At 45.6% G+C, this 25,275-nt stretch overlaps 1 protein-coding gene across 1 annotated transcript in view; it reads left to right on the top strand.

Moving 5' to 3' along the window:
* Sin3a (SIN3 transcription regulator family member A) overlaps positions 1-25,275 on the top strand; it is a 47,881-nt gene that overhangs the window by 824 nt on the left and 21,782 nt on the right. The window contains exons 2-11 of the mRNA XM_013012048.1: positions 8,178-8,398; positions 11,032-11,208; positions 14,792-14,898; positions 15,732-16,014; positions 18,041-18,292; positions 20,133-20,285; positions 20,424-20,582; positions 22,232-22,321; positions 23,969-24,087; positions 24,654-24,864. Of these exons, the coding sequence (XP_012867502.1) occupies positions 8,210-8,398; positions 11,032-11,208; positions 14,792-14,898; positions 15,732-16,014; positions 18,041-18,292; positions 20,133-20,285; positions 20,424-20,582; positions 22,232-22,321; positions 23,969-24,087; positions 24,654-24,864 (1,740 nt within the window). The 5' untranslated portion in view covers positions 8,178-8,209. The remainder of the gene's footprint in view (positions 1-8,177; positions 8,399-11,031; positions 11,209-14,791; positions 14,899-15,731; positions 16,015-18,040; positions 18,293-20,132; positions 20,286-20,423; positions 20,583-22,231; positions 22,322-23,968; positions 24,088-24,653; positions 24,865-25,275) is intronic.

The raw sequence follows: 25,275 nt of genomic DNA, 5'->3' as shown, positions 1-25,275 counted from the left end.
CGGGAGTCGGGGCCCCGCGCGGCGCGGGCGGCCTCCCGGTGGGCTCACCTGGGCCGGGGTCTCGGGGCGGAAGCTGGCGGGAATCCCGACCCCGGAGTTTCTAGATGGAGCCTCCGGTCCTGTGGGGTCGGGGCGTCCGAGGCGCATCAAAGACTCGAGCCCCCCTCTGCCCGGCCAAGAGGAGCGGGAAGCCCGGGGAAGGCTGAGGTTTGTCCCGGAAGGGTTCTCCATGGAAACGGATTCTTTAAATTGCATTTGTGTAGTCAAGTGGTCGGGACGGAGCCCCGAGCAGCGCCCCCGTCCCCACCCCCCGCGCGGAGGGCGCCTGCCGCCCCAGCCGCCTCTCAATAAAGCGCCCGGGTGTCCTCAGCACTTGGCACGTCCTGAAATCTTCCATTGAGGCTTTTACGCCGACTTGTCATCTTGCTGTCAAAAGCGACCGGCATTTTTCATGAGCCAGCGAGCGTTTAATGTGTGATGCTGAGCGTCCGTGTCATTTACGCGCGGGTCCTCCGAGTGAGCCTGAGGTTAGTTACACTCGAGTTGAGTTCTAGATTTGTCCTTTGCTCAGGAGGAGCTGAAAGCGCGGTGCCCTGTGCTGTGCTTTTCACGTGAACTGGGTCAGTCGCCCATTCTCTGCAGCCACAGGAGTAGCAGTTCCGTGGCTCGGTAAGGGCATCGGTGTGCAGGCAGGAAACCTGGGCGTTCTTCCTGGTGCTGTACGTTGGTGCTGCAGTGGAGAATGACTTGGTATTGAGGACAGTTTAGCCAATCGAGTTGTTTCCAGTGCTTTGGAAAATACATAAGAATGAATTTATGTTTTTGCAGAATACATTGTCTAGTGTGCAAAGGTCACACATACTACCTGAGCTTTAAACCTTAAAGTAAGAGCCTTATAATAGATGAGAATTTTTGTTAGTCATTTTAACTCTTCGACATAAGTACATTAGGTACATTGACATTAAACAATTGAGAAGGTTTACATAGTTCGCCTGAAGAGACATATTTCTTTAAGGAAAGAAGTAGGAAGTAGTTTCACAATAATCCTGGCAAAGCACGTTTTTCTGTTTACATCTTCAGTGCAAACAAACAATTTACCAGAGAGCCTTGAAGGTCCAGACTCTAGTACATGTGTATTCTAGTACCTAGAATTGGAAGGTTATGTACATGACATTTCAGTAGCCTAATGCAGGCTTTCCAGTTCTTCTGGATATTCCCCCAGCCAAGAACTTGGAAAGCTTTTCTTTCTACGTGTTCTTTTTTTTTTTTTTTTTGTCGGTGGTGGGGCCTGAACTCTGGGCCTGGATGCTGTCCCTCAGCTCTTCAGCTCAAGGCCAGCACTCTATCACTTGAGCCACAGCGCCACTTCCAGCTTTTTCTGCTTATGTGGTGCTGAGGAATCGAACCCAGGGCTTCATGCTTGCAAGGCAAGCACCCTACCACTGAGCCACCTTTCTAGCCCCTTTCTACATGTTCTTGAAAGAGAATAAACACATATTTTCAAACTATAACCTCTTCCCTCTTCAATAGCAATATGGCTTACGTTTATTGTGCCCTCACTGTGTCCAAGCTGTAGTGTTGGGCACTGCCCATTTAATAACACATTCCATTGTCACAGCAGCTCTGGATGATGAGTGCAATGAAACACATGCCTTAAAGGTGAAGAAACAAGCCGGACACCTGTGGCTCTGTAATGCTAGCTACTCAGGAGGCTGAGATCTGAGGATCAGGGTTCAAAGCTAGCACAGGCAGAAAAGTCCGTGAGACTCTTATCTCCAATTAGCTACCAGAAAACCGGAAGTGGCACTGTGGTTCAAGTGGTACAGCACTTGCCTTGAGCTGAAGAGCTGAGGGACAGCGCCCAGGCCCAGAGTTCAAGCCCCATGACTGACCAAAAAAAAAAGGTGAAGAAACACTGTCACAGAGACATTTATGTGGCCCAGCCAGGGTCTGAACCTAGGCAGTCTGGCTCTGGAGTTTCTTATATTTTAGCCATCTCTGGTTTAAGGATAGGCTGCCAAGAAGCCGCATTCTGTTTTAAAATGTTTTAATTGTGGTAAAATTCATGTAACACAATTTATCATTCTCTTTTTTTTTTTTTTTTCTTGGTGGGTCATGGGGCTTAAACTCTGGGAGCCTGGGCATGGATCCTGAGCTCTTCAGCTCAAGGTGAGCACTCTACCACTTGGACCACAGTGCCACTTCTGATCTTCTGGTGGTCTCACAGACTTTCCTGCTGGGGCCAGCTGCGATCCTCAGATCTCAGGCTCCTGAGTAGCTAGGATTACAGACAGGAGCCACCAGTGCCTAGCTCCATTCTGCTCATTTTTAATTGTATATTAACACTATCCATCTTTAAAACTTTTTTTTTACTTTCCTAGCTTTGCATTTGTTAATCAGTAAATGTCCCCTTCCACTTGTCACCAGCTTTATTCTACTTTGTGTCTATGGATTTCTCTGTTATGATCCTTAGATGAGTACCTCATCTAAGTAGATCATACATTCTCTGTCCTTTGTCACTAGCTTATTTCCCTTAGCTTATATTGCTAAGGTTTATCCACATTGCATTCTGTGGGAAGATACCTCTCTTTTAAGGTGAAATAATACTCCATTATGTATATGTGTGTATGTACCTGTATGTCGGTGGACACAGGGTTTTCCCACCTTTTGGCTATTATGGATAATTCTGTCATGAGTGTGTGTGTGTGTGTGTGTGTGTGTGTCAATACTGCTGAACTTTTTAGTTCTTTTTTGTATATATCCAAAGATGGAATTGCTAGATCATGATTAATTCTACTTTTAATTACTAGGAGCAATCCTCAGTGAGTTTTGAAAGCCGCTTTGAGGGATAGGCTTTGAGGGGTTCCTAGGCTTATAAAGGAAGAGCCTTTGTCCCCAAGAAGCCACTATTCTTAGGAGGAAAGGCAAGCAGACTGGGGGGAAGAGTGGGGGTAACAAGAATCAAGTTCCCCATGTCCTTAGGAGTAGAGGCTGCCTTGCAGGTCGGGAGGGACTGGTGTGAAATCCCAGGGCCTGGGGAGTGAGTTGTGCATCTCTTGAAGGGGGGGGGGTCTGTGTGGACATTGAGTTCTCTTCCAGCATTTGTCCATGTTGCTTGCTTCAGTTTCAAGTACTTCAGAGGTATTTAGGAATCGCAGTGAATAACTTATTGACTGCCTATGTATGTTATACTGTTTTCCTGTTGAACTCGAACTCAGGGCCTTGCACTCACAGCTGGCTTGGCTGGCACTGCCACTGGAGCCACCCCTCCAGCTTTGCTTTTTGCTGCTGATTTGGAGATGGAGTCTGAAAGACTTTTCTGTCGAGGCTGATTTTTGAATCACAATACTTTCAGTCAATAGCTAGGATTACAGGGATAAGCCACCAGCTCTGGCTTCATTACCATTTCTATAGTGCCTGCTCTCTTTACGTCTGTTCCTAGATCCCTCGGTCAGCTGTAAGTCTGAACTGTTTTTTTTGTGGTTTTTTTTTTTTAATGTATTTCCTGGTAAGTTGCAGACATTGGTATACTTTCACCGAAGAATGTATGAAATGCATATGTCTTGTACATGGGATGAATGCATATTGTGTGCACATACATGATATCACACGGTGTATACAATCTATAGCTTTCTCTTTTCATGTCTTTAATTGTAACCAAACCCTGATTTTTGTAATTGTGTAGTTTTTCATAACATGTGTCAGTTCATTTAGCTACTAATGGACACTTAGAATGTCATTCTTGCTGCAGTAGATACACTTGGCAGACATATAATATAGAGACCTTAATACTGGAAATGAGTACATTGGAAGTTTTAAAGATGCCTATAAGTTGCTGACCAGATAGACTGTACCAATTAATTTCTACCACATGGTTTTTACCCACCCTGACCAACGTAACTTTTAGTCTTTTTAATAATTGTTTTATTGTTACTATAAAGGTGAGGTACACTGGGGTTACAGTTACATAAGTCAGGTAAAGAGCACTTCCTTTTTGGACAATGTCACCCCTTCCCTCACTCTCCCAATTTTTTTCCCTCCCATCCTCACCTACAAATTGTATGGCTCATATTCAATATATTGTCTAGTTAATACCAACTTGTAATTTTTGCCAGTGGCTTTGGGAGATATGTATACTTCTTTGTTTACATTTCTTTGCTGCTCATTTTTAAGTTTTTAGAGGGTGAGGACTGGTGTCCTAAGCTGCCTTCCTCTGCTTAGTTGAATGAATGAAAGCTGACAAAACATTCCTCCTTTACTAGATTGAGGCTACAGAAAAGATGAATAGTGTAAGTGTGTGATAGGTTAAAGCTGAAGTTGCTCAATCCTTGTGCTTTAAATAAAGGGACTCTTCTTTCATTGGTTATGAAGTGGTTTAAAGTCCATACCCTGGAGGCAGATTTTCAGATTTATATCCCACCTTTGCTTCTATAGCTGTGTAACTGAGCCATTCATTTAATTTTTAGTTTCTCATAGAAAACGAACGGTAGGGCCAGGTGCCAGTGACTCACGCCTGTCATCCTAGCTACTCAGAGGAGGCTGAGATCTGAGGATCATGATTTAAAGTCATCCCAGGCAGGAAAGGCCGGCCATGAGACTCTTATCTCCAGTTAGCCACCAGAAAACTGGAAGTGGCTCTGTGGCTCAAGTAGTAGAGCACTCCCATTGAGCTGAAGAGCTGAGGGACAGCGCCCACGCCCAGAGTTCAAGCCCCATGAACTGACCGAAAAAGAAAATGGAGGGTAGGGGCTGGGAAGGTTTTTGGCCCAGTGGTAGAGTGCTTGCAGCCCTGGGTTCGATTCCTCCATACCACATAAACAGAAAAGGCCAGAAGTGGTGCTGTGGCTCAAGTGGCAGAGCCCTAGCCTTGAACTGAAGAGCTCGTGGACATTGCCCAGGCCCTCAGTTCAAGCCCCAGGACTGGCAAAGGAAGGAAGGAAAGGAAAAAGAGAGAATAGGGTAGAGCAGGGTATGGCAGTGCATGAGGAGACCCTGTCTCAGGAAAAAAGAAGAGTCAGGCACCCATGGCTCACACCTGTAATCCCAGCTACTCAGAGGCTGAGATCTGAAGATCATGGAATCTAGCTCAGGCTGAAAAAGTCTATGAGATTCTTCTCTCCAGTTAACCAACAAAAAGCCAGAAGTAGAGCTGTGGCTCAGGTGGTACAGTGCTAGCTAGCCTTGAGTCTAAAAGCTAAGGGAGCTGGGCTCTGGTAGCTAACACCTATCATCTTACCTATCAAGAGGCTGAGATCTGAGGATCATGCTCTAAAGCTAGACTGAGTAGGAAAGTTGAGATTTCCATCTCCAATGAACCACCAGAAAACCAGTGGTGCTCTGGCTCAAAGTGATAGAGTGCTAGCCCTGAGTTCAAACCCCACGACCAACAATAACAACAACAAAAAGGAATGAAAAGGTAAGGAGACAGTTCTGAGTTTAAAAAGCCCCAGCTTCAGCACACAAAAACACCAAAAATTAAACTCCTAAGCAAAACCACAATTACTTTATAAAGGAAATAATACTTTAGTAGCAAAAAAAAAAAAGAGCATGAAGTCAAAATGATTCCATTTTCCTATAGGCTGGTCCATAAGCCAACATTTATGCATTTTTTTTGTTTTGTTTTTTAATATTTTTTGGCCAGTCCTGGGGCTTGAACTCAGGGTCTGGTCAGTATCCCTGAGCTGCTTTTGCTCAAGGCTAGCACTCTATTACTTAAGTCATAGTGCCACTTCGGCTTTTTCTGTTTATGTGGTACTGAGGAATCAAAGTGTGTGAATATTTGTTGCATGCACCTGCACCTGCCCCCAATACTAGAGATAGAGCTCTGGGCCTTGCACTCTTGCTTGGCTTTTTTTCTCAAGACTGGTGGTACTCTAGTATTTTTTTTCCATACTCTTATGTTGTACTGCTAATATGCATTCGATTTACTGTTTATAAAGTATTGGCTTTTGTTTTTAGAGATTAGTCTTAGAGGTGTTTATAGAGATTAATCTTAAAGGAGTTAAATATCTAGGTTTTAAACCAATCGAAGCCAAGGCTGAATTGTAGTTTAGGCCATGGATAGAAGCCACAGAGAAGTCTTTAAGACTTTTTAATCTATCCATTTATGAGACTCAGTGCCTCATCCCAAAATAGGTTGAGGTTTAGTGTTCATAGCTAGTTGACAGGTGGCTCTGCAGGTTTCAAATGGCATGTGTAAATCTGTATTTCCAACCCCTTAATGTGTCTGAAATATTTTGAAATACTAAGCTAAATATTTTGCTTCATACCAGGGAGACACTAGTTAAGGCACTTAAGATTATTTCCCCTTCAGAGACTGTCAGCAGTAGTTTTCAATTGTAGTTAATTGAGTTCAGCACACACAAACTGGGACAGCAGCCCTTGCAGACCACAACATATTTGTGGGTTGTGGTTTATAAAATACAAATATATATGTATCTTCATATTAGCTGGACACGGGCAGGTCATACCTGTAATCTTAGCTACTCAGGAAGCTGAGATCTGAGGATTGAAACCAGCCTGGGCAGGAGAGTTGGTGATACTCTTATCTCCAAACAAGCCAGAAGTAGAGCTCAAGCGAAAGAGCTCTAAAGTTAGTGAGAAAGCTCAGGGACAGTGGCCAGGTCCTGAGTTCAAGCCCCAGGACCAGCATGCACACACGTGCACATAGGTTAAGTAGCTAGCTTGCAGATGAAACCATTGTGCTACTGTATCAGTGTCCTTCGAGGGTTTTGAGGTGTGAGGAAAACCTCAAGTCTTGTTTCAGAGTTGAGGACCGGCAGCTGTGGTGAGCGGAGCAGAGGCGGCTGCTCAGGGTCCTGTGGAGACTGTTGCTTTAAGGGTTGTCATCACTGAAAACATGGCGAGGCTTGGTTCCTCCTTGTCTTCAGATGGCTGGAACCTTGTGTCTTAATCATGGTGCATCATACACCAGTCATACTGACATTGGGCAAGCTCTGAACACCTCAGCTGCACTACCGGGCAAGCTGCTATTAGACTTGTATGTTCTGATGGGAAGGAAAATAGCTCCGACAAAAGTGGCGCGAACTGACAAACTCCCCCACCCCCTTTTTTGTGTGACACATTTGTCACAACAATATTTAAAAAATTAGATTCCCAGTGGATGTGGTCTCACAGGCCCAAAATCTCAGCACTCAAGAGGCAGGAGGATTGCAAGTTCAAGATCAGCCTAGGTTACTTAGGGAAAGCCTATATAAACAATATAGTAAGTTGGGTGTTGGTGGCTCATGCTTGCAATCCTAGCTACTCAGGAGGCTGAGATCTGAGGATTGCAGTTCAAAGCCATCCAAGCCAAGCCAGGCAGGAAAGTTCATGAGACTCTAAGACTCCAATAAACCACCAGAAAGCTGGGAGTTGTGCTGTGGCTCAAGTGGAAGAGCACTAGCCTTGAGCTGAAGAGCTGAGGAACAGCACCCAGGCCCAGAGTTCAAGCCCCATGACTGACAAAAAATAATTAATGGTGGTGATGATGATGATCTATGTAACTTGAGGATAGGGATGAGAGAAGAAATCTGTGGGAAAGGGAAGGGAAGGTATGACATTGTCCACAAAAAGAAATGTACCTAGGGCAGGGAAGGTGGCTCAGTGGTAGAGTGCTTGCCTTGCATGCATGAGGCCCTGGGTTCGATTCCCCAGCACCACAAACAAAAAGAAAAAAGCCAGAAGTGGCTCTGTGGCTAAGTGGTAGAGCGCTAGCCTTGAGCTGAAGAGCTGAGGGACAGCGCCCAGGCCCAGAGTTCAGGCCCCACGACCGCCCCCCCCAAAAAAGAAATGTACCTGACTTATGGTAACCCTCTATATAACACCTTATTAATAACAATAGTTATATTTAAAAATAAATGTAAAAATAAACTTAAAAAACGAAAATACTAGGTTTTGAAGGTACTTAAGAAGTGAATTTTTTATAGCATGTGAATATGTAATTTTAATATTAGGAATGATAGCATTTGAGTAGAGTAACTGGACATGTACACACACGCACACAGCATATACACATGGCATGCACATGGATGGATGTACTGGACCCAGCAATAACCCCCATGTGAAGTAGACCCAGTTGGAGGTCGGACTCTCTCTGAACTTAGGCAAGGGGTCCTAAGCCTTCCTCATCTTACGGCAGTGAGAGCTCATTGCTGGGCTGTGTTTGGTTCCTGCAGGTTTGTGGTGCATTCCTGAGCATGAGTGCAGAATGAAGCGACGGTTGGATGACCAGGAGTCACCGGTGTATGCAGCCCAGCAGCGTCGGATCCCTGGCGGCACGGAGGCTTTTCCTCACCAGCACCGGGTGCTGGCCCCCGCCCCTCCTGTCTATGAAGCGGTCTCCGAGGCCATGCAGTCGGCCACAGGGATCCAGTACTCAGTCACGCCCAGCTACCAGGTGCGAGGGAAGGACGTGGGCCGTCCCTTTCACTTACATTTTTATTAAGCTGTGCATTTGATATAAAGTTGTACGGGAAATGTGTTAAGTATAAAACAATACACTTGTACAGTATACTTCTGCTGTGTGCTCATTATCACATTAATTTAAGATAAACATCAAGGGCTGGGAATGTGGCTTAGTGGTAGAGTGCTTGCCTTGCATACATGAAACCCTGGGTTCAGTTCCTCAGAAAATAGAAAAAGCCGGAAGTGGCGCAATGGCTCAAGTGGTAGAGTGCTAGCCTTGAGCAAAAGAAGCTCAGGGACAGCGCCTAGGATGGAGCAGGGGCACAAGAGGAAAAAATATAAGTCCTGGCTGTTGAATTTCACTGTCCTTTCCTGCTTCCTTCTTTTCTTTCCCTTTATAGGCATAGCAGCTAATGGGAACTTTTGGTGGTTCATTACCTGTACTTTCTTCAGGTTTTTCCCATTCCATTTTCTCTTTTTCATGTATGGAAACATTCCCCCCCCCTCCGTTGAGTATTTCTGGGATTTGAACTCAGCCTTGCACTTGCTTGGCAGGTGTCTTAACCATTTGAGTCACAGCCCTTTCCCTTTTGTTTTTATTTATTGAGAAAAAATAACTCACTTGGAGACTCAGTTGCCTCCACCTGCATAATAGTAGATATTAACAGACATGTGCTGCCTTCTCCTCCTCTTCTTCTCCTTCTCCTTCTCCTTCTGCTTTTTTTTTTTTTTTTTGGTTGGTCATGGGGCTTGAATTCAGGTCCTGGGCACTGTCCCTGTGCTTTTTTGTTCAAGACTACCACTTTGAGCCACAGCTCCACTTCCAGCTTTCTATTGGGTATAGTAGTGATTGTATCTTTTCCACTCTAGTATAAAATATGTGATTATATTCAGTGTTTATACCCATTCTATGATGGTACTGTAGGTTTTTGCTCATACAAAAGAATAGCCGTGAATATTGTTGTGGGGCTTGAACTCTGGGCCTGGGTGCTATCCCTGAGCTTTTCAGCTTAAGGCTAGTGCTCTACCACTTGGGCCACTTCTGGTTTTATGGTGGTTAATTGGAGATAAGGGTCTTATCAAAACTTGCCGGGGCTGGCTTTAAACCTCAGATCCTCAGGTCTCTACCTCCTGAGTAGCTAGGATTATAGGCATGCGGCACCAGAGGCCGTGAATATTCTTTTTTTAATTTTTTGGGTCCGGTCGTGAGGCTTGAACTCTGGGCCTGGGCACTGTCCCTTGGCTCTTCAGCTCAAGGCTAGCACTCTACCGCTTGAGCCAGAGCTCCACTTCCAACTTTTTTCTTTTTGTTTATGTGGTGCTGAGAATCGAACCCCAGGGCCTCATGCATGCAAGGCAAGCGCTCTACCACTGAGCCACCTTCCCAGCCCCTGCCGTGAATATTCTTATGCATCTGTAGCTACTCATAGCTACAACTCATGAAAATAAGAGATAAGATCCAACTCCTTATATAGCCAGGCTGGCCTCAAACTTGATCCTCTGCCTGAGCTGGGATTATAGGTATGTGCCACTACACTGTTAGAAACTTTTATAGTAAACGGGCATCATAATTTTATATCTGTAATATCTGATATTAAGAATTATGAGCTTATGTGTTTTTATTTCACTTTTTAACCCCTCCTGGGCTTGAATTTAAGTCAGAGCCTTAGACACTGTCCCTGAATTTCTTTTGCTCAAGGCTAGCACTCTTCTACTTGAGCCGCAGTGCCATTTATGACTTTTTCTGTTTATGTGGTACTGAGGAATAGAACCCAGGGCTTCATGCATGCTAGGCAAGCACTCTACCACTAAGCCACATTCCCAGCCCCTTATTTCACTTTTCTAGTAGTAATCCATTTTCCTGGCATTTTATTAAAGTAATGGCCTAGACCTAATGTGTGGCTCAAGTAATGAGAGCATAAGCCGTGAGCAACAGTAATGGCCCATGGCAGATTGACATTGAAGGAATCAGGGGACAGAAGTGTAATTCGGTGGTAGTACAGCTTGCCTTGCCTGCGCAATGCCCTGGGTTTCATCCCCAGCACCACACTAGAAATAAAATTGAAGAAATAAAAAGAAAACTTGTAATTTCACCACAAGTAATTTAGCATTTAAGTTACGTGATTTTTTTTATTGTTTATTTGTTGGTCGTGGGGCTTGAACTCTGGGCCTGGGCGCTGTCCCTCAGCTCTTTAGCTCAAGGCTAGTGTTCTACCACTTGAGCTACAATGCCACTTCCAGTTTTCTGAGTCTCACGGGAAGGAAAGCCTGGGCTGGCTTTGAACCATGATCCTCAGATCTCAGCCTCCTGAGTAGCTAGGATTACAGGCTTGAGCCACTGGCACCCGGCAAGTTATGTAATTTTTATAGTTGAAGAAAAGCTCTGTCATGAAGATGGGCTGTTATTTATTTAGCTAATTCTCTTTTCTGGAAAATTTAGGCTTTTTTGTTTTGTGGCAGTACTTAGGCTTGAACTCAGCACCTACACATGGTCATTAGCTTTGAAAATTTGCATTCCTAATGTATAATTTTCATGCATGCCAGAGACATGCAAGCATGCTTTGTGCATAGGAGCATTTGGGGAAGAGTGCACAAGCCCTGAGATTTGTCTGTTTTGCCTCGCAGGTTTCAGCTGTGCCCCAGAGCTCTGGCAGTCATGGGCCCGCCATCGCAGCTGTCCACAGCAGCCACCACCACCCGACGGCCGTCCAGCCCCACGGAAGCCAGGTGGTTCAGAGTCACGCCCACCCCGCCCCGCCCGTGGCACCCGTGCAGGGACAGCAGCAGTTCCAGAGACTCAAGGTGGTACTCGATTCCTTCTTTTGTCTGTTTATCTTTAGCAGGAAGCAATCAGCCACAGCCTGTGAGTGGTGGAGTCACAACTTTTCATGTCAGAGATTGGGTGACAAGAAGCTTGAAAACTTATCTTTATTTCCTATTTTATTTAGCACAGTGCCTGATCCAAAGAAGAATATACTCAAGAATGAATACATGATCCTTAGACCAGAATTGAAAGGGCTATTTTCATACAAAATAGACTGTAAAGTTCAGGGTTTAATGCTTTTTTATTTTATTTATTTATTTATTTTCATTTTTGTGGGGCCTGAACTCTGGGTCTGGGCGCTGTCCCTCAGCTCTTCAGCTCAAGGCTAGCGTTCTACCACTTGAGCCACAGCACCACTTCCGGCTTTTTTCTTTTTGCTTATGTGGTGCTGAGGAATTGAACCCAGGGCCTCATGCATACAAGGCAAGCGCTTTTAAACTCACAGTTTCAGTATCATCTAAGGTGGGGGTTTTTTATTTGTTGGTTTTTTGGTTTTTTGTTTTGTTTTTTGCCAGTCCTGGTGCTTACGCTGAGGGTCTGGACACTGTCCCTAAGCTTTTTGCTCAAGATTGGTGCTCTACCACTTGAGCCACAATTCCAGTGTTGGCTTTTTTGGTAACTAATTGGATATGAGTCTCACGGACTTCCCTGTCTGTGCTGGCTTTGAACCATAATCCTCAGATCTCAGCTCTCAGATTTCAGCCTCCTGAGTAGCTGCTATTACAGGCGTGAACCATGGGCGCCCGACAAGGATTTAATTTTTTTTTCTCCTAAATATGTTTTTTATTGTAAAGATTGTATACAGAGGGGTTACAGTTATATGAGTAAAGTAATGCGTCCATTTCCTATTGAGCATTGTTAACATCCTCTGTTTTTCCCCTTACCATTCCTTCCCTCAGATTTAATCTTTTTATTCCTACCTCTGAGTAGCTGGCCTTGTTGGCATCTTGAGATCCATCCTTAGTAAACACATGCTCTATTTGAGCCTAACTTTATAATAAAATTTGGGGAAACTATCCCTGTGAATGTCAGGGCTTGCATCTGTCCTGCTGTGTGCATGCTTTCGTTTCCCTGAGACAATTCAGAAGTGAGGAGCTAACCTCATCTCTCCTTTTTACTTGAGCATTACTTACGAGACTGTTGCTATCAGTGTCCTAGAGTTCAGTTTTTTCCCTGATCATAAAATCTATGATCATGTACAAGATATAAATTTAAAGTTTAAAAATGTTAGATCTTGAAAATAGAGCTGGATAGAGTGCTAACGCTAGCCTTGAGCACAAAACCTCAGGAACAGGACACAGACCCAGGACTGGCACAAAGAAAAATAGTTGTTAAAATATTAAGTATGCATAGGAAAACATAGTATACAAAGTGTTCGTTACTGAGTACCAACCAGCATTCACTGGGAGTCTTGGCGTGTGTCCCCTGAGAATGGGGAGCTGTCTGCAGTTTGTGGCTTGAGTATTACAAATGAGTCTGCCTCGCTGGGGTATGTAATGTGGATTGAGCTCAATATTCCACACACTGGTGAGGAAGGGCTTTTGAGTGTATAGAGTAACTCAGGCAGAGCTGACATTTCTCTTCATGCCTGTAATCCCAGCTACTCAGGAGGCTTAGATCTGAGGACTGTGGTTCAAAGCCAGCTGGGGCAAGAAAATCCATTACTCTTAATCTCCAGTTAACCTCTAGAAAACTGGAAGTAGAGCTGTGGCTTAAAGTGGTAGAGCACTAGCCTTGAGCAAAAGAGTTCCTGAACTCTTGGCCTCATGACGACCACCAACAACAAAATAGGGTATGTGGGGGACTATAAGTATAGACCAAAGTATACACCATTACATCCATCTTGTAACAACGGTGCTCTCAATTCATTAGGCTTGGTTTATCAGAATACTTGAGACTGAGTAATTTATAAATAGCCAACATTTATTTCTCATAGAAACCATGACTTCAGAATCCAAGAGCCATTCACTGTTGGGTGATGGTCAATTCTTTGCCCAAGAGAGTTCCTTTTTTTTTTTTGTTGGCCGTGGTGCTTGAACTCTGGGCCTGGGCGCTGTCCCTCAGCTCTTCAGCTCAAGGCGAGCGCTCTACCACTTGAGCTACAGCGCCACTTCCGGTTTTCTGGTGGTTTATTGGAGATAGGAGTCTCACGGTCTCTCCTGCCCGGGCTGGCTTTGAACCGGGATCCTCAGATCTCAGCCTCCTGAGTAGCTAGGATTACAGGCGTGAGCCACCAGCGCCCGGCCCCAAGAGAGTTCCTTTAAGCACACCTGTGGTTGCGGTACTTCTGCCCAAGTGCCCTTCTATGTAGCAGAAGGTAGGAGGGCAACGAGGTCCCATTACTAGTTCCTTCCAGCCCCCTTGAACTGAGATCCTGAGCCCCTCCCTCCTCAGCAGTGCTCATGTCAGCTTCCTGAGCAGCTGGGATTACAGATGTTAGCCACCAGTGCCCAGCTGCTTCTTCTTCAAAAGCTTTACAATCTGAGAGTTCTGTTACTTTGACCAAGTTCCTGTTCTTACCTGAGTTTCCCAGTTATTACCACTGTGATTGGGCAGTTTTTTTCCTCCCTGTGGCCACATTAAGCACGTGGCACTGTTGCTCAGTGGAAGAACACTAGCCTTGAGCACAAAGAGGCTCAGGGACAGCATCTAGGCCATGATTTCCAGCCCCAGCACTGACCAAAAAAGAAAAGTATATGATAAAAATCTTAAAGCCGGGCGCTGGTGGCTCACGCTTGTAATCCTAGCTGCTCAGGAGGCTGAGATCTGAGGATCACGGTTCAAAGCCAGCCTGGGCAGGAAAGTCCATGAGACTGTTATCTCCAATAAACCACCAGAAAATCAGAAGTGGTGCTGTAGCTCAAGTGGTAGAGTGCTCGGCTTGAGCTGAAGAGTACAGGGACAGCGCCCAGGCCCAGAGTTCAAGCCCCACAACCAACAACAACAAAATATTAAGATGCAAAGTTTACAAGGCCTTTCAGGATGTAGATCCTTCTTTTCTTATCTCTCTTTTATCTTCCTACCAAATCTTACCTTCCAGCCAAACTAAACATTCTGGTTTTCTAAGTCCAACCACATGATGATATTCTTGCTTGTCTTCACTTTTGCTAGCTTGTGCTCTCCTGTATCTCAGTCCTAGCTGGTCCACACTCCTGCAGGAAGAGTGATGTGTGCAGCCTTGCTCTGAGCCTTCAGTGCTTATCTGCGCACCCGAGTGCGTAGGATCACCAGTGAGAGCCTCAAACTTCTCTAGTGCCTACATTGGGTCTTCTGTGATCTATCTTAATAGATACTTAGATGAATACTTTGACAGTGGCTTCATGTGACTGTTAGTCACTGGTTATTCCTTCTTGAACTATCTAAGGCAAAGTGCAGTTTTATGAGTTGATTTTTTTAAAAAGATTTTTGTTGTTATTGTCATCTGTGCTGATTTTTAATGCTTTTTACATATTCTGTTGCATTCACTGCTTTGAGGTTTTTTTTGAAGGCTCATGTGATTTGTTTCCAGTGGCTGCATGTGTATTCCCGCTGTAACTGTAACTCTGGGATTTATCCTCTCAGGTAGAGGATGCGCTGTCCTATCTCGACCAGGTAAAGCTGCAGTTCGGCAGTCAACCACAGGTCTACAATGATTTCCTTGACATCATGAAGGAGTTTAAATCTCAGAGGTAAGAGATTTGCTTGTGGTTTTTGTTCATGGCGTGTGGTTTTTGTTCATGGCATATTGATTGTTAGAGAGTATAACTTTCATCTCCTGAGTATTTTTTCAGGGATTTTTTTTTCAGGTCATGTCTTAAAAATTATATATTTGTACATTTGGGGGTTTTTTTCCATATAAATTATAGTTACTGGATGTTTTTCTCCCTATTGGTACATTTTCACTAAACTTTGTCTGGGTGCTTCAAATAATTAGGGAATGGCTTAGGCTACTTGATCTTTTGTTGGTTTAAGGTAGCCTGGGGGAGGGGGAGGTAGAGGTGTAGCTCAAGTTGTAGTGAGCCAGCCTTGAGTGAAAAAACCTGGCAAGGAGTTCCACCCCCACCCCCACCCTACGCCCCCAGCAAAGTCAACATATTAAATATGATTACAAGTATGTTAAATACTCATGTATTTATGGCTGAAAGCAAGCATACTAAGGTATATATTTAGTTATAAAACAAAATAGATACCTGTATTCGGGCATGGTTCACCATTGTAAAGCATAAACTAATCTGAACTATTTAAACTGATGCCAGTAAATGAGTTATACTGGTGGATCAAAGATTGGGTTTTGTTTGAGAATTGCACCTTTATATTCACTGTTTGTATTGGCTTCATTACATAGTTACTGTGAATGTATATTTTGTTCAAAATTGTGACTAAGCCTCTGGAACTAAAGCTAAGTAACTTTTATGTGATGTTATAATAATAGGCAGGTTGTGCTTCCTTTTTTTTTTTTTTTCCTTTTGAGAATTTCGTTGTTGAGCTTGCCATTTCTCACTTTTCTCCTTTTATTCGTCAGCATCGATACTCCGGGAGTGATCAGCCGGGTGTCACAACTGTTCAAAGGCCACCCCGACCTGATCATGGGCTTCAACACCTTCCTGCCTCCTGGCTATAAAATTGAGGTGCAAACGAATGACATGGTGAACGTGACAACTCCCGGCCAGGTTCATCAGATCCCCACCCATGGCATTCAGCCCCAGCCTCAGCCACCGCCCCAACATCCTTCCCAGCCTTCAGCACAGTCTGCCCCAGCTCCTGCCCAGCCCAGCCCTCAGCCCCCAGCCACCAAAGTCAGCAAGGTGAGCATTTGGAAACCAAAGCCTCGCATGAAATGCATCCCCCTAGGAAGCCACCCTTATAAGGCTTGACTCTTAACAGATCACAGGTTAGAAAATTTATTTCATAGAGAAGCTGGAGACAAGTGATTACGTGGACACCTGCTTAAACATTAACATGCTGTGGCCGTCTTTGGTCTCCAGCTCTTCTGTCTTTGGTAGTTCACATGCATGCTAGCAGGTCGTGGTGGGCTTTGTGTGTAGTACTTAGACATCATAGCAAGCTTTTGTTCTTGTCCATCACTTTGCTCATGATTCAGTCTGAATTGAGCGTCCATGGCTCTGTGGCAGCATTGCTTTAGGTCTGAAGCCACGCGTGGCATGATGGTGATCGGGGATGGCAGCCAAGACCCAGAGAAAGAGAAATAGAGGGCGCGTGTGTGATTGTGTGTGTATCTGTGCTGGTCTCAGGGCTGAAGTTCAGCGCCTGGGCACTGTCTCTGTCCCTGAGCTTTTTTGCTCAAGGCTAGCACTCTACCACTTGAGCTACAGTTCCACTCTGGTAGAATTAACTACCACGGTAGTTAAGAGTCTCATGGAGCCTGGCGCTGGTGGCTCACGCCTGTAATCCTAGCTACTCAGGAGGCTGAGATCTGAGGATCACGGTTCAAAGCCAGCCCGGGCAGGAGAGACCGTGAGACTCCTATCTCCAATAAACCACCAGAAAACCGGAAGTGGCACTGTAGCTCAAGTGGTAGAGCGCTCGCCTTGAGCTGAAGAGCTGAAGGACAGCGCCCAGGCCCAGAGTTCAAGCCCCACGACCGACAAAAAAAAAAAAAGAGTCTCATGGACTTTCCTGCCCAAGCTTCAAACCTTGATCTTCAGATGGAATCTTAGCCAGAAGTCTATGTCTCTTACCTACTCAGGAGATTTGAGAATCTTGGTTCCACACCTGCCTCTAGGCAGACAAATGTGAGGTTCTTCTCTCCAATTAATCAACAAAAAGCCAGAAACAGAGTGTGGCTCTAGTGGTAGGGCACCAATTGAGCAGAAAAACTTGAGTGAGAACTCAAGACCTGATCATCTTAATCGTGTTCCAATTAGGCTACTACCCATATGATTATCGTTTTATAAGATTTACTCATTTGCTAGATTGGGACATACCAAAAAAGTAGAAAGTTTGATGACGGGATGTTCTTAATTAAGAACTACACATGTGATAGAGCAGGTACTAGCAAGATAAACGTTCTCCATTAAGTTAAATAAGTTTACTTTTTCATTTGCTCTACTACATTTTATGCACTCAGGACACAGTGGCACAGAGGACCACTTGCAGTTTCTCAGATAGTTTTATTGCAGAGACTTGTTTTAATGTGAGGGTACTGGCAATAAAAATCTGTGTAAAATCACTTTTTCTTTTTTAGTGAGCTCAAAAAGTGAATATGAAAAATTCTTCCCCATTATTAGAGGTGGTAAGCTAGTCTTAAGGTATTATTTGGGCCTCCAGGCCAGCTTTGAACCATGATCCTCAGATCTCAGCCTCCTAACTAGCTAGGATTACAGGTGTGAGCTACCCACACCTAGCAGTATTTAGACATGTTAAGATAATTCCTATCAGAATGTGTGGGCCTTCTACATCTCTTGCCACGCACTGTGATTTGAGTTGGGTTAAAATTGTGGGCCTGTCAGGAGGCAGTGGCTCATGCCTATAATTCTCACTACTCGAGGCTGAGATATGAGAATTGTTGTTCAAAGCCAACTTGGGCAGAATAGACCATGAGACTCTTATCTCAGTTAACCATTCAAAGAAAACAAAACTAGAAGTGGAGCTCAAGTGGTAGAGCACTAGACTTGAGAGGAAAAAAAATCTCAGAGCTCAAGCCCCCGAGTTCAAGCCCCAGAATTGACAAGAAAGAAAAATTGTGGGACTGCCTCAGTAAATAAAGGGAATCAGTTCAGCAGACACCCTGTTCCTTTTTAGTTTGAATTGTCTTTCCCTATAGCAAAGCATCTATGCTGCGGAAGAGAATAAAGACTGTTTTCTTTTTAGCCTTCCCAACTCCAAGCACATACTCCAGCCAGCCAGCAGACGCCCCCGCTGCCGCCGTACGCGTCCCCACGCTCTCCACCCGTCCAGCCCCACACCCCAGTGACAATCTCCCTGGGCTCGGCCCCATCCTTGCAGAACAATCAGCCTGTGGAGTTTAATCATGCCATCAACTATGTCAATAAGATCAAGAACCGATTCCAGGGCCAGCCAGACATCTACAAAGCATTCCTGGAGATTTTGCACACATACCAGGTGAGTGAGTTGCTCTTTCAGCCTGTCTTCTCCAGCTTATCTCTGAGAACAGCTGATCCAAGAACTTTACTGTATGTGATGCTCATTGACTCTTCTAGAGCTGAATCAGTCAGACACTAGGCTGATGTGTGTTCAATGAAGCAGGTTTTACTGGCATGCCTTGTCGCAATCAGAAAGGATGGTGTGTGCAAGAGCTTGTGCTCTTGGCTTTTCCCCCTCAAGGCTCAACCACTTGATCTATGTCTTTTATTTCCAGTTTTTTGCTGGCTAACTAACTGGAGATAGTCTCTTGGGTTTGTTAGTCCAGGCTCGCTTTGAACTGAGATCCTTGGGAGCTCAGCTTCCTGAGTAGTAGGATTATAGGTATGAGTCACGAGCTCCCAGCTTCCATTCAGGATTTATTAAAGCCCAGGACCTGTGAAATGAATGCCTTGTTTTATCTAGGAAGTTAAAGGACAATTTACGTAGTTAGGTTATTTTACAGTTGAGGAAGGAGAAATTTCCTTAATTATGTTTTATTAGTTGAGGTACTCATATCTGTAGGTTATTTTTTGTTTGTTTGTTGCCAGTCCTGGCACTTGAACAGGGCCTGGACGCTATCCCTGAGCTGATTTGGCTCAAGGCTAGCCACAGAACCACTTCTGGCTTTTATGGTGGTTTGTTGAAGATAAAAGTCTTACGGAGCCGGGCGATGGTGGCTTACGCCTGTAATCCTAGCTACTCAGGAGGCTGAGATCTGAGGATCACGGTTCAAAGCTAGCCCAGGCAGCAAAGTCCGTGCGACTCTTATCTCCAGTTAACCACTAGAAAACCGGAAGTTGTGCTGTGGCTCAAGCGGTAGAGCACTCACCTTGAGCTGAAGAGCGCAGGGACAGTGCCCAGGCCCAGAGTTCAAGCCCCACGACTGACCAAAAAAAAAAAGTCTTACAGACTTTCCTGACTGGGCTGGTTTTGAACCATGATCCTCAGATCTCAGCCTCCTGAATTAGCGAAGATTACAAGCATGAGCCACTGGCACCTGGCCATTTCTGTAGTTATAAAAAAAGTTAATTGTCCTCTGTCATCTTCTTTCTTAACTTAAAAGACTGCAGCCAAAATGAGTTTTTAAAAGAGCACTTTCCTAGAGTCTGGAGGTATATAGCTCAAGTACTGTGAGGCCCTTGAGTTCAATCCCTAAGCCAGAAAAGAAAAAAAAAAACAAAAAAGAATAAAAAAAAGAACATTAGAGCCGGGCACTGGTGGCTCACGCCTGTAATCCTAGCTAATCAGGAGGCTGAGGTCTGAGGACCGCAGGTCGAAGCCAGCCGGAGCAGCAAAGTCCATGAGACTCTTATCTCAAATAAACCACCAGAAAACCGGAAGTGGTGCTGTGGTTCAAGTGGTAGAGTGCTAGCCTTGAACCGAAGAGCTGAGGGACAGTGCCCAGGCCCAGAGTTCAAACCCCATGACTGACCAAAAAAGAAAAAGAACATTAGACTTTTTGTGTGTGGGGGGGTGGGGGGGTTCGAGGTTCGGTCGTGGGGCCTGAACTCTGGGCCGGCCGTGGTACTGTCCCTCAGCTCTTCAGTTCAAGGCTAGCATTCTACCACTTGAGCCACAGCGCCACTTCCGGCTTTTTTCTTTTTGCTTATGTGGTGCTGAGGAATCGAACCTAGGGCCTTAGGCATGCAAGGCAAGCGCTCTACCACTGAGCCACCTTCCCAGCCCACATTAGACTTTCTTTAGTGCAGCCCAAGTAGATCACACACCATAGGCACAGTAAATATCCCAGAGTATCCTGAATGTGTGTTAGAAAATGGTGGCCCTCTCAAATGGTGTCTTCTTGATTATGACTCCTCAGAAAGAGCAGCGGAACGCTAAGGAGGCAGGAGGGAACTACACTCCAGCCCTAACAGAGCAGGAGGTATATGCCCAGGTGGCCCGGCTCTTCAAAAACCAGGAAGACCTGCTGTCTGAGTTTGGACAGTTCCTTCCAGATGCCAACAGCTCTGTGGTAAGTTCCGTTCCCCACATCTGCAGTGTTGAGAACCGTTGTTCTAGCGAAGTAGGACAGACTGAACCACCAAGGGACTTTGCCCAGACTGTGCTCGCTTTGATCAGAGCCTTCCTCTCTTGGATTTGTCTCCATCAGCTTCTAAGCAAAACCACAGCTGAGAAGGTGGATTCCGTGAGGAACGACCATGGAGGCACTGTGAAGAAGCCGCAGCTGAACAACAAGCCCCAGAGGCCCAGCCAGAATGGCTGCCAGATCCGCAGGCACTCCGGGACGGGCGCCACCCCCCCTGTGAAGGTGAACGGGAAGAGGGTGGGCACAGGTGCCGATGCTGCGGGTGTAGGCCCACTTCTGAACATCCAGAGCTAGTGGACAGATCACAAAAGCTTGGTGCAGAGCTGCTTAGCTGCCTTTCCAAAAGGAATGTCAGGATAGCACCTATTGCTGGGATTCTTGTTGGATTTTTAGAGTGCTTTTTTTGTTGTTGGTGGTCGTGGGGCTTGAACTCGGCTTGGGCACTGTCCCTCAGCCCTTCAGCTCAAGGTGAGTGCCTTGAGCCACAGCGCCACTTCCGCTTTTCTGGTTGTTAATTGGAAGTAAGAGTCTCTCAGACTTTCCTGCCTGGGCTGGCTTTGACCCGCGATCCTCAGATCTCAGCCTCCTGAGTAGCTGGGATGACAGGTGTGAGCCTCCAGCATCCCGCTAGAGTGCTTTTTAAACTATGTTTAAGAGTAGTCATCTTAATTTTGTTTACCAAAGCTTTCTGGCTTTGTAATTTTCCCCTTATTTTCTTCTTTAAACCTACCTTGTATGAAGAAAGAGGATTCTTGAGTTTTCTAGAAACAAATACTGTGGCCTCTGAGGTCCTCCAAGTGTGGTCTAGCGCAGGCACTGTGGCATCTCACTGGTCTCTGTCCACGCACCAGTGTGTGGACCTCACCAGGCCTTCCCGCTCTCTGAACCTCTGAGGCAGGACCTTTGGCTGTAGCCAAGAGAGGCCTCCAGTGCCTGTTTGTAACCAGCACAGGATGCCTCTTGCTCAACACTAGCTGACAGCACAAACTCACAGGCTTGCTCCCTTTTCAGTGTGGTGCCCTGGTGATGTGGAGAGGGCGAGGTTGGTCACTGAATATCCAGGTTTTTCTGGGAATTCTAAAGCAGGTGTAATTTAGAAGGGGTGACCTGTCTGCAGAGTTTGGAGAGACACACTTTGAAGAAGTGGGTGATAGACTAGGTGTTGCCAACACTTTCGAAGCACTCCTTTTTTTGTTTTCTCACTTCAGTAAAGAGTGTTAGGACTGGGGTTGGAGGTATGACTCGGGTGGTGGAGCGCCAGTCAATGAGTGGAAGCTTCAGATACCACATTGCAGTGTGTGGGTAGCAAGCCTCAGCTGTGCCGGTGGGCTTCACTGGGATCTCCTATGGAGCTCCCACGCGCCACAACCCACAGGTGGAAGCATTGGGAGAATATAAATTCTCCACCTGCATTCCGTGGGCAGCGTAAACAAGGCTGTGCGCCCCACGAACGTGTCCTCTGAGGCCGAGGCAATTGTGCTGCTGCTCATAAAGTGGTGCCTTTCTTCACCAATCGTGAGAGGTTGGCTGGAGTTATACCACAGGTCTAGTTCATCCCCTTTTCAAAGCACTGTATTAGGAAAATGCTACTTTTTGAATATTTTTAAATTAAATGTTATTTAAGAAAGGTTAGAGATTTGGGGAGTGGAATGATCTGTGAGCATTGGATGAGGAAAATGGACAGGAAAACTAAAATAGAAGGGAAAGTAGAAATCTTTTAGGGTGTAAAGTGGGTTGGTGGTTTGAATTCTCACCTGTTCCAGATTATTCATCCATGATGGGCTCTGTGATGGAATTCTTCAGCAGATATGGCATAAAATGCAGGGAAATCCATTCCCTGAGTCTCACATGTTTATATTTCTCCTTCGCAGAAGAAGCCCAAACTCCTGAGTCTAAAGGATTCCTCAATGGTAGATGCCAGTAAGCACGGGGTTGGAACAGAATCATTATTTTTTGATAAGGTGAGTAATGGATAAGAATTGCTGTTAATATAAATGATTTCAAAAAGATCCAGCTGTTCAGAAGTGTGAGTGCAGCGTGGATGACTGCAGCTTGTGCAGGCACTAGTCCTGGGGCTTGAACTCAGGGCCTGGGCACTCTCCTGTAGCCATTTTGCTCAAGACTAGTGCTCTACCACTTGAATCATAACTCCACTTCTGCTTTTTTGTCTTTAATTGGAGATAAAGAGTATCATGGCCTTTCTGGGTTGGCTTTGAACCTTCTCAGATCTCAGCACCCTGAGTAGTGAGGATTAAAGGCATGAGCCCCTGGTGCCAAGCCTAGAATTTTTTGTTTTTTTTTTCTGTCTGCTTCCTTGCTTTTGTGCAGGGCAGGCAAACACTCTGCCATTCGCCCTTCTCCATCCTCCAATCCCAGGGCTTTCTGGCTTTTAATTCATTTTCCACGTTGTAGATCCTTTTCATCTTCTACAAGTATTAGCACAAGTTGATAAGATAAATAGCATTTTCTGTGTTGGTTTTGTGAAGTCCCTTGTGACATAATAACATTGTCCACGGTGGAGCCAGACAGAACCTCACAGAAACTGTGGTGCTCCTCTCAGAAGGTGTTTGTGAGGCATTTGGTGTTCCCACGTGGATATTTGGATGTGGCTGAGGGTTGATTTCTTCACCGTCTTTGAGGCTCCGTGATCTTCACCTTCATGGAGCTTTCTGTCTCTCTGCGTGTGAACGCGCAGAAGTCTTTTTGTTTTCTGTTGTTTTGTGGGTATGTGTAGGGGTATGTATATGGTACTGTGGTTTGAACAGTACCTGGGCCTCGTGCTTGCTAGGCAGAGGCTCTACCATTTGAGTCATTCTGCCAGCCTTTTTGGCAGTAGTTTTCAAGGCAGGGTCTCTCTTTAAGGCACAGGCTGGTCTAGACTATAATCCTCCAATCTGTGCTTCCCTTTGTAGTTGAGATGATAGTCGAGTGCCACTGTACCTTAGTCCTTAGCTGAGAAAGAGTCTTTCCACTAAATTGATCTCTAACTGTGGTAATCCCGGTTTGACCTCCAAAGTAGCTAGGATTACAGCGTTGCAACATCATTCTGGCTAAAGTATTTCTTTTTGTGCTGTATCAGGACTTGAGCTCAGTTCTGGTGCTCTTTCTCAGCTTTCTCTGTTTCTCTTGGCTGGTGTTCTACCACTTTTGTCATGGCCTCCAGTCTAGCACTTTGTTGGTTAATTGAAACTGAGCCTCTTGGATTTTTCTGCCTACCCAGGCATCCAACTGTGATCTTTATCTCTCAGCCTCCTGACTGCAGGTGTGAACACAGCACTCAGTTCAATTTCCTGATGGTTTAAAAGTCATCTAGGCCGGGCACCAGCAGCTCACATCTGTAATCCTAGCTACTCAGTAGGCTGAGATCTGAGGATCGCAGTTAAAAGCTAGCCCGGGCGTGAATGTACATGAGACTCTTTACCTCTAGTTAGCCACCAGAAAACCAGAGGTAGCACTGTGGTTCCGAGTGATAGTGCTAGTCGTGAGCAAAAGAGCTCAGGGACAGCACCCAGACCTGAGTTCAAGCCCTACAATTGACTACAAAAAAAAAAAAAGTGACCTAGAGCCTCGGTTTTCCATGTAACCACTTTCTTGCATTGTCTCTGTAGGTCCGAAAGGCTCTGCGCAGTGCAGAGGCATATGAAAATTTCCTGCGCTGTCTTGTTATCTTCAACCAGGAGGTCATCTCCCGAGCTGAACTGGTGCAGCTGGTCTCTCCTTTTCTAGGGTATGTGAACTGAGGGCTGCAGACCTAGTTCTCCTTTGGACACGAGACAGTGATTGGTTTGTAAGAATGTGTAATAGGCAACATTAATTGCGGTAATGTCAGCTGACTCATGTCAGTGTAAATAAAATACAATTCTTACCTCTTCAAGATGAAAAAAATTGTCCCAGTGTATGTTGCAGTGTCATGGCTGACCAATCGTCCGGAATGATGGTCTTTTTATCATCTAGCTGATTCTGGATGTTTCACGACACATCTCCCCCAGGGCTCTATAATTTTGACTGTGATTGACAACCTAAGAATTGGGTTAGCACAGAAGCAATACTCTAGATCCAAAGAAAGGCTGGCTTTTGCCTAGTTTGGCTGCAGTGTTCCATTACCCCCTTAACCTAGCCTTCACCAAGGAGCAGGGCCCCACATGCAGAGTGTGCTGAAGATGCTCATTCTAGAGTGTGCTGAAGATGCTCGTTCTCCATTGCAGAGTTCTGACCAATGTGGAGCCCTTAGCCTAACCTACAAATAACTGCATCTTGCCTCATTGCTCACAAGTGTTTTGCTTGATTCTTCAGGAAATTCCCTGAATTGTTTAATTGGTTTAAAAACTTTCTGGGCTACAAGGAGTCTGTTCACCTGGAGAGCTATCCAAAGGAACGCGCCACAGAGGGCATTGCCATGGAGATCGATTACGCATCCTGCAAGCGCCTGGGCTCCAGCTACCGCGCCCTGCCAAAGAGCTACCAGCAGCCCAAGTGCACGGGCCGGACTCCACTCTGCAAAGAGGTGGGTGAGGGTCAGCATGGACCCCCACTTCCTCTGCAGGTAGTGGGGAACAAGCTAAGCCTTTTTTTGGGGGGGGTCGGGTCGTGGGGCCTGAACTCTGTGCCTGGGCGCTGTCCCTCAGCTCTTCAGCTCAAGGCTAGCTAGCGCTCTACCACTTGAGCCACAGCGCCACTTCCGGCTTTTTTCTTATGTGGTGCTGAGGAATTGAACCCAGGGCCTCATGCATGCAAGGCAACTGCTCTACCACTGAGCCACCTTCCCAGCCCCCCAAGCCTTTTTTTGAGTGGTGAGATCAAGGACTTTCTCTGTTCTTCCAGAGACAGTTTTCAACCTACAATGAAAACTCTTTGCTTCCTAGTATCCTCTTTTTTTTTTGGTTATGGGGCTTGAACTCGGCCTGGGTGCTGTCCT

This window comes from Dipodomys ordii, unplaced genomic scaffold (genome assembly GCF_000151885.1).
Source record: "Dipodomys ordii isolate 6190 unplaced genomic scaffold, Dord_2.0 Scaffold15, whole genome shotgun sequence".
Lineage (NCBI taxonomy): Eukaryota > Metazoa > Chordata > Mammalia > Rodentia > Heteromyidae > Dipodomys > Dipodomys ordii.
Note: the sequence above shows the minus strand (reverse complement) of the source record. Positions and strands in the feature narration are given on the sequence as shown.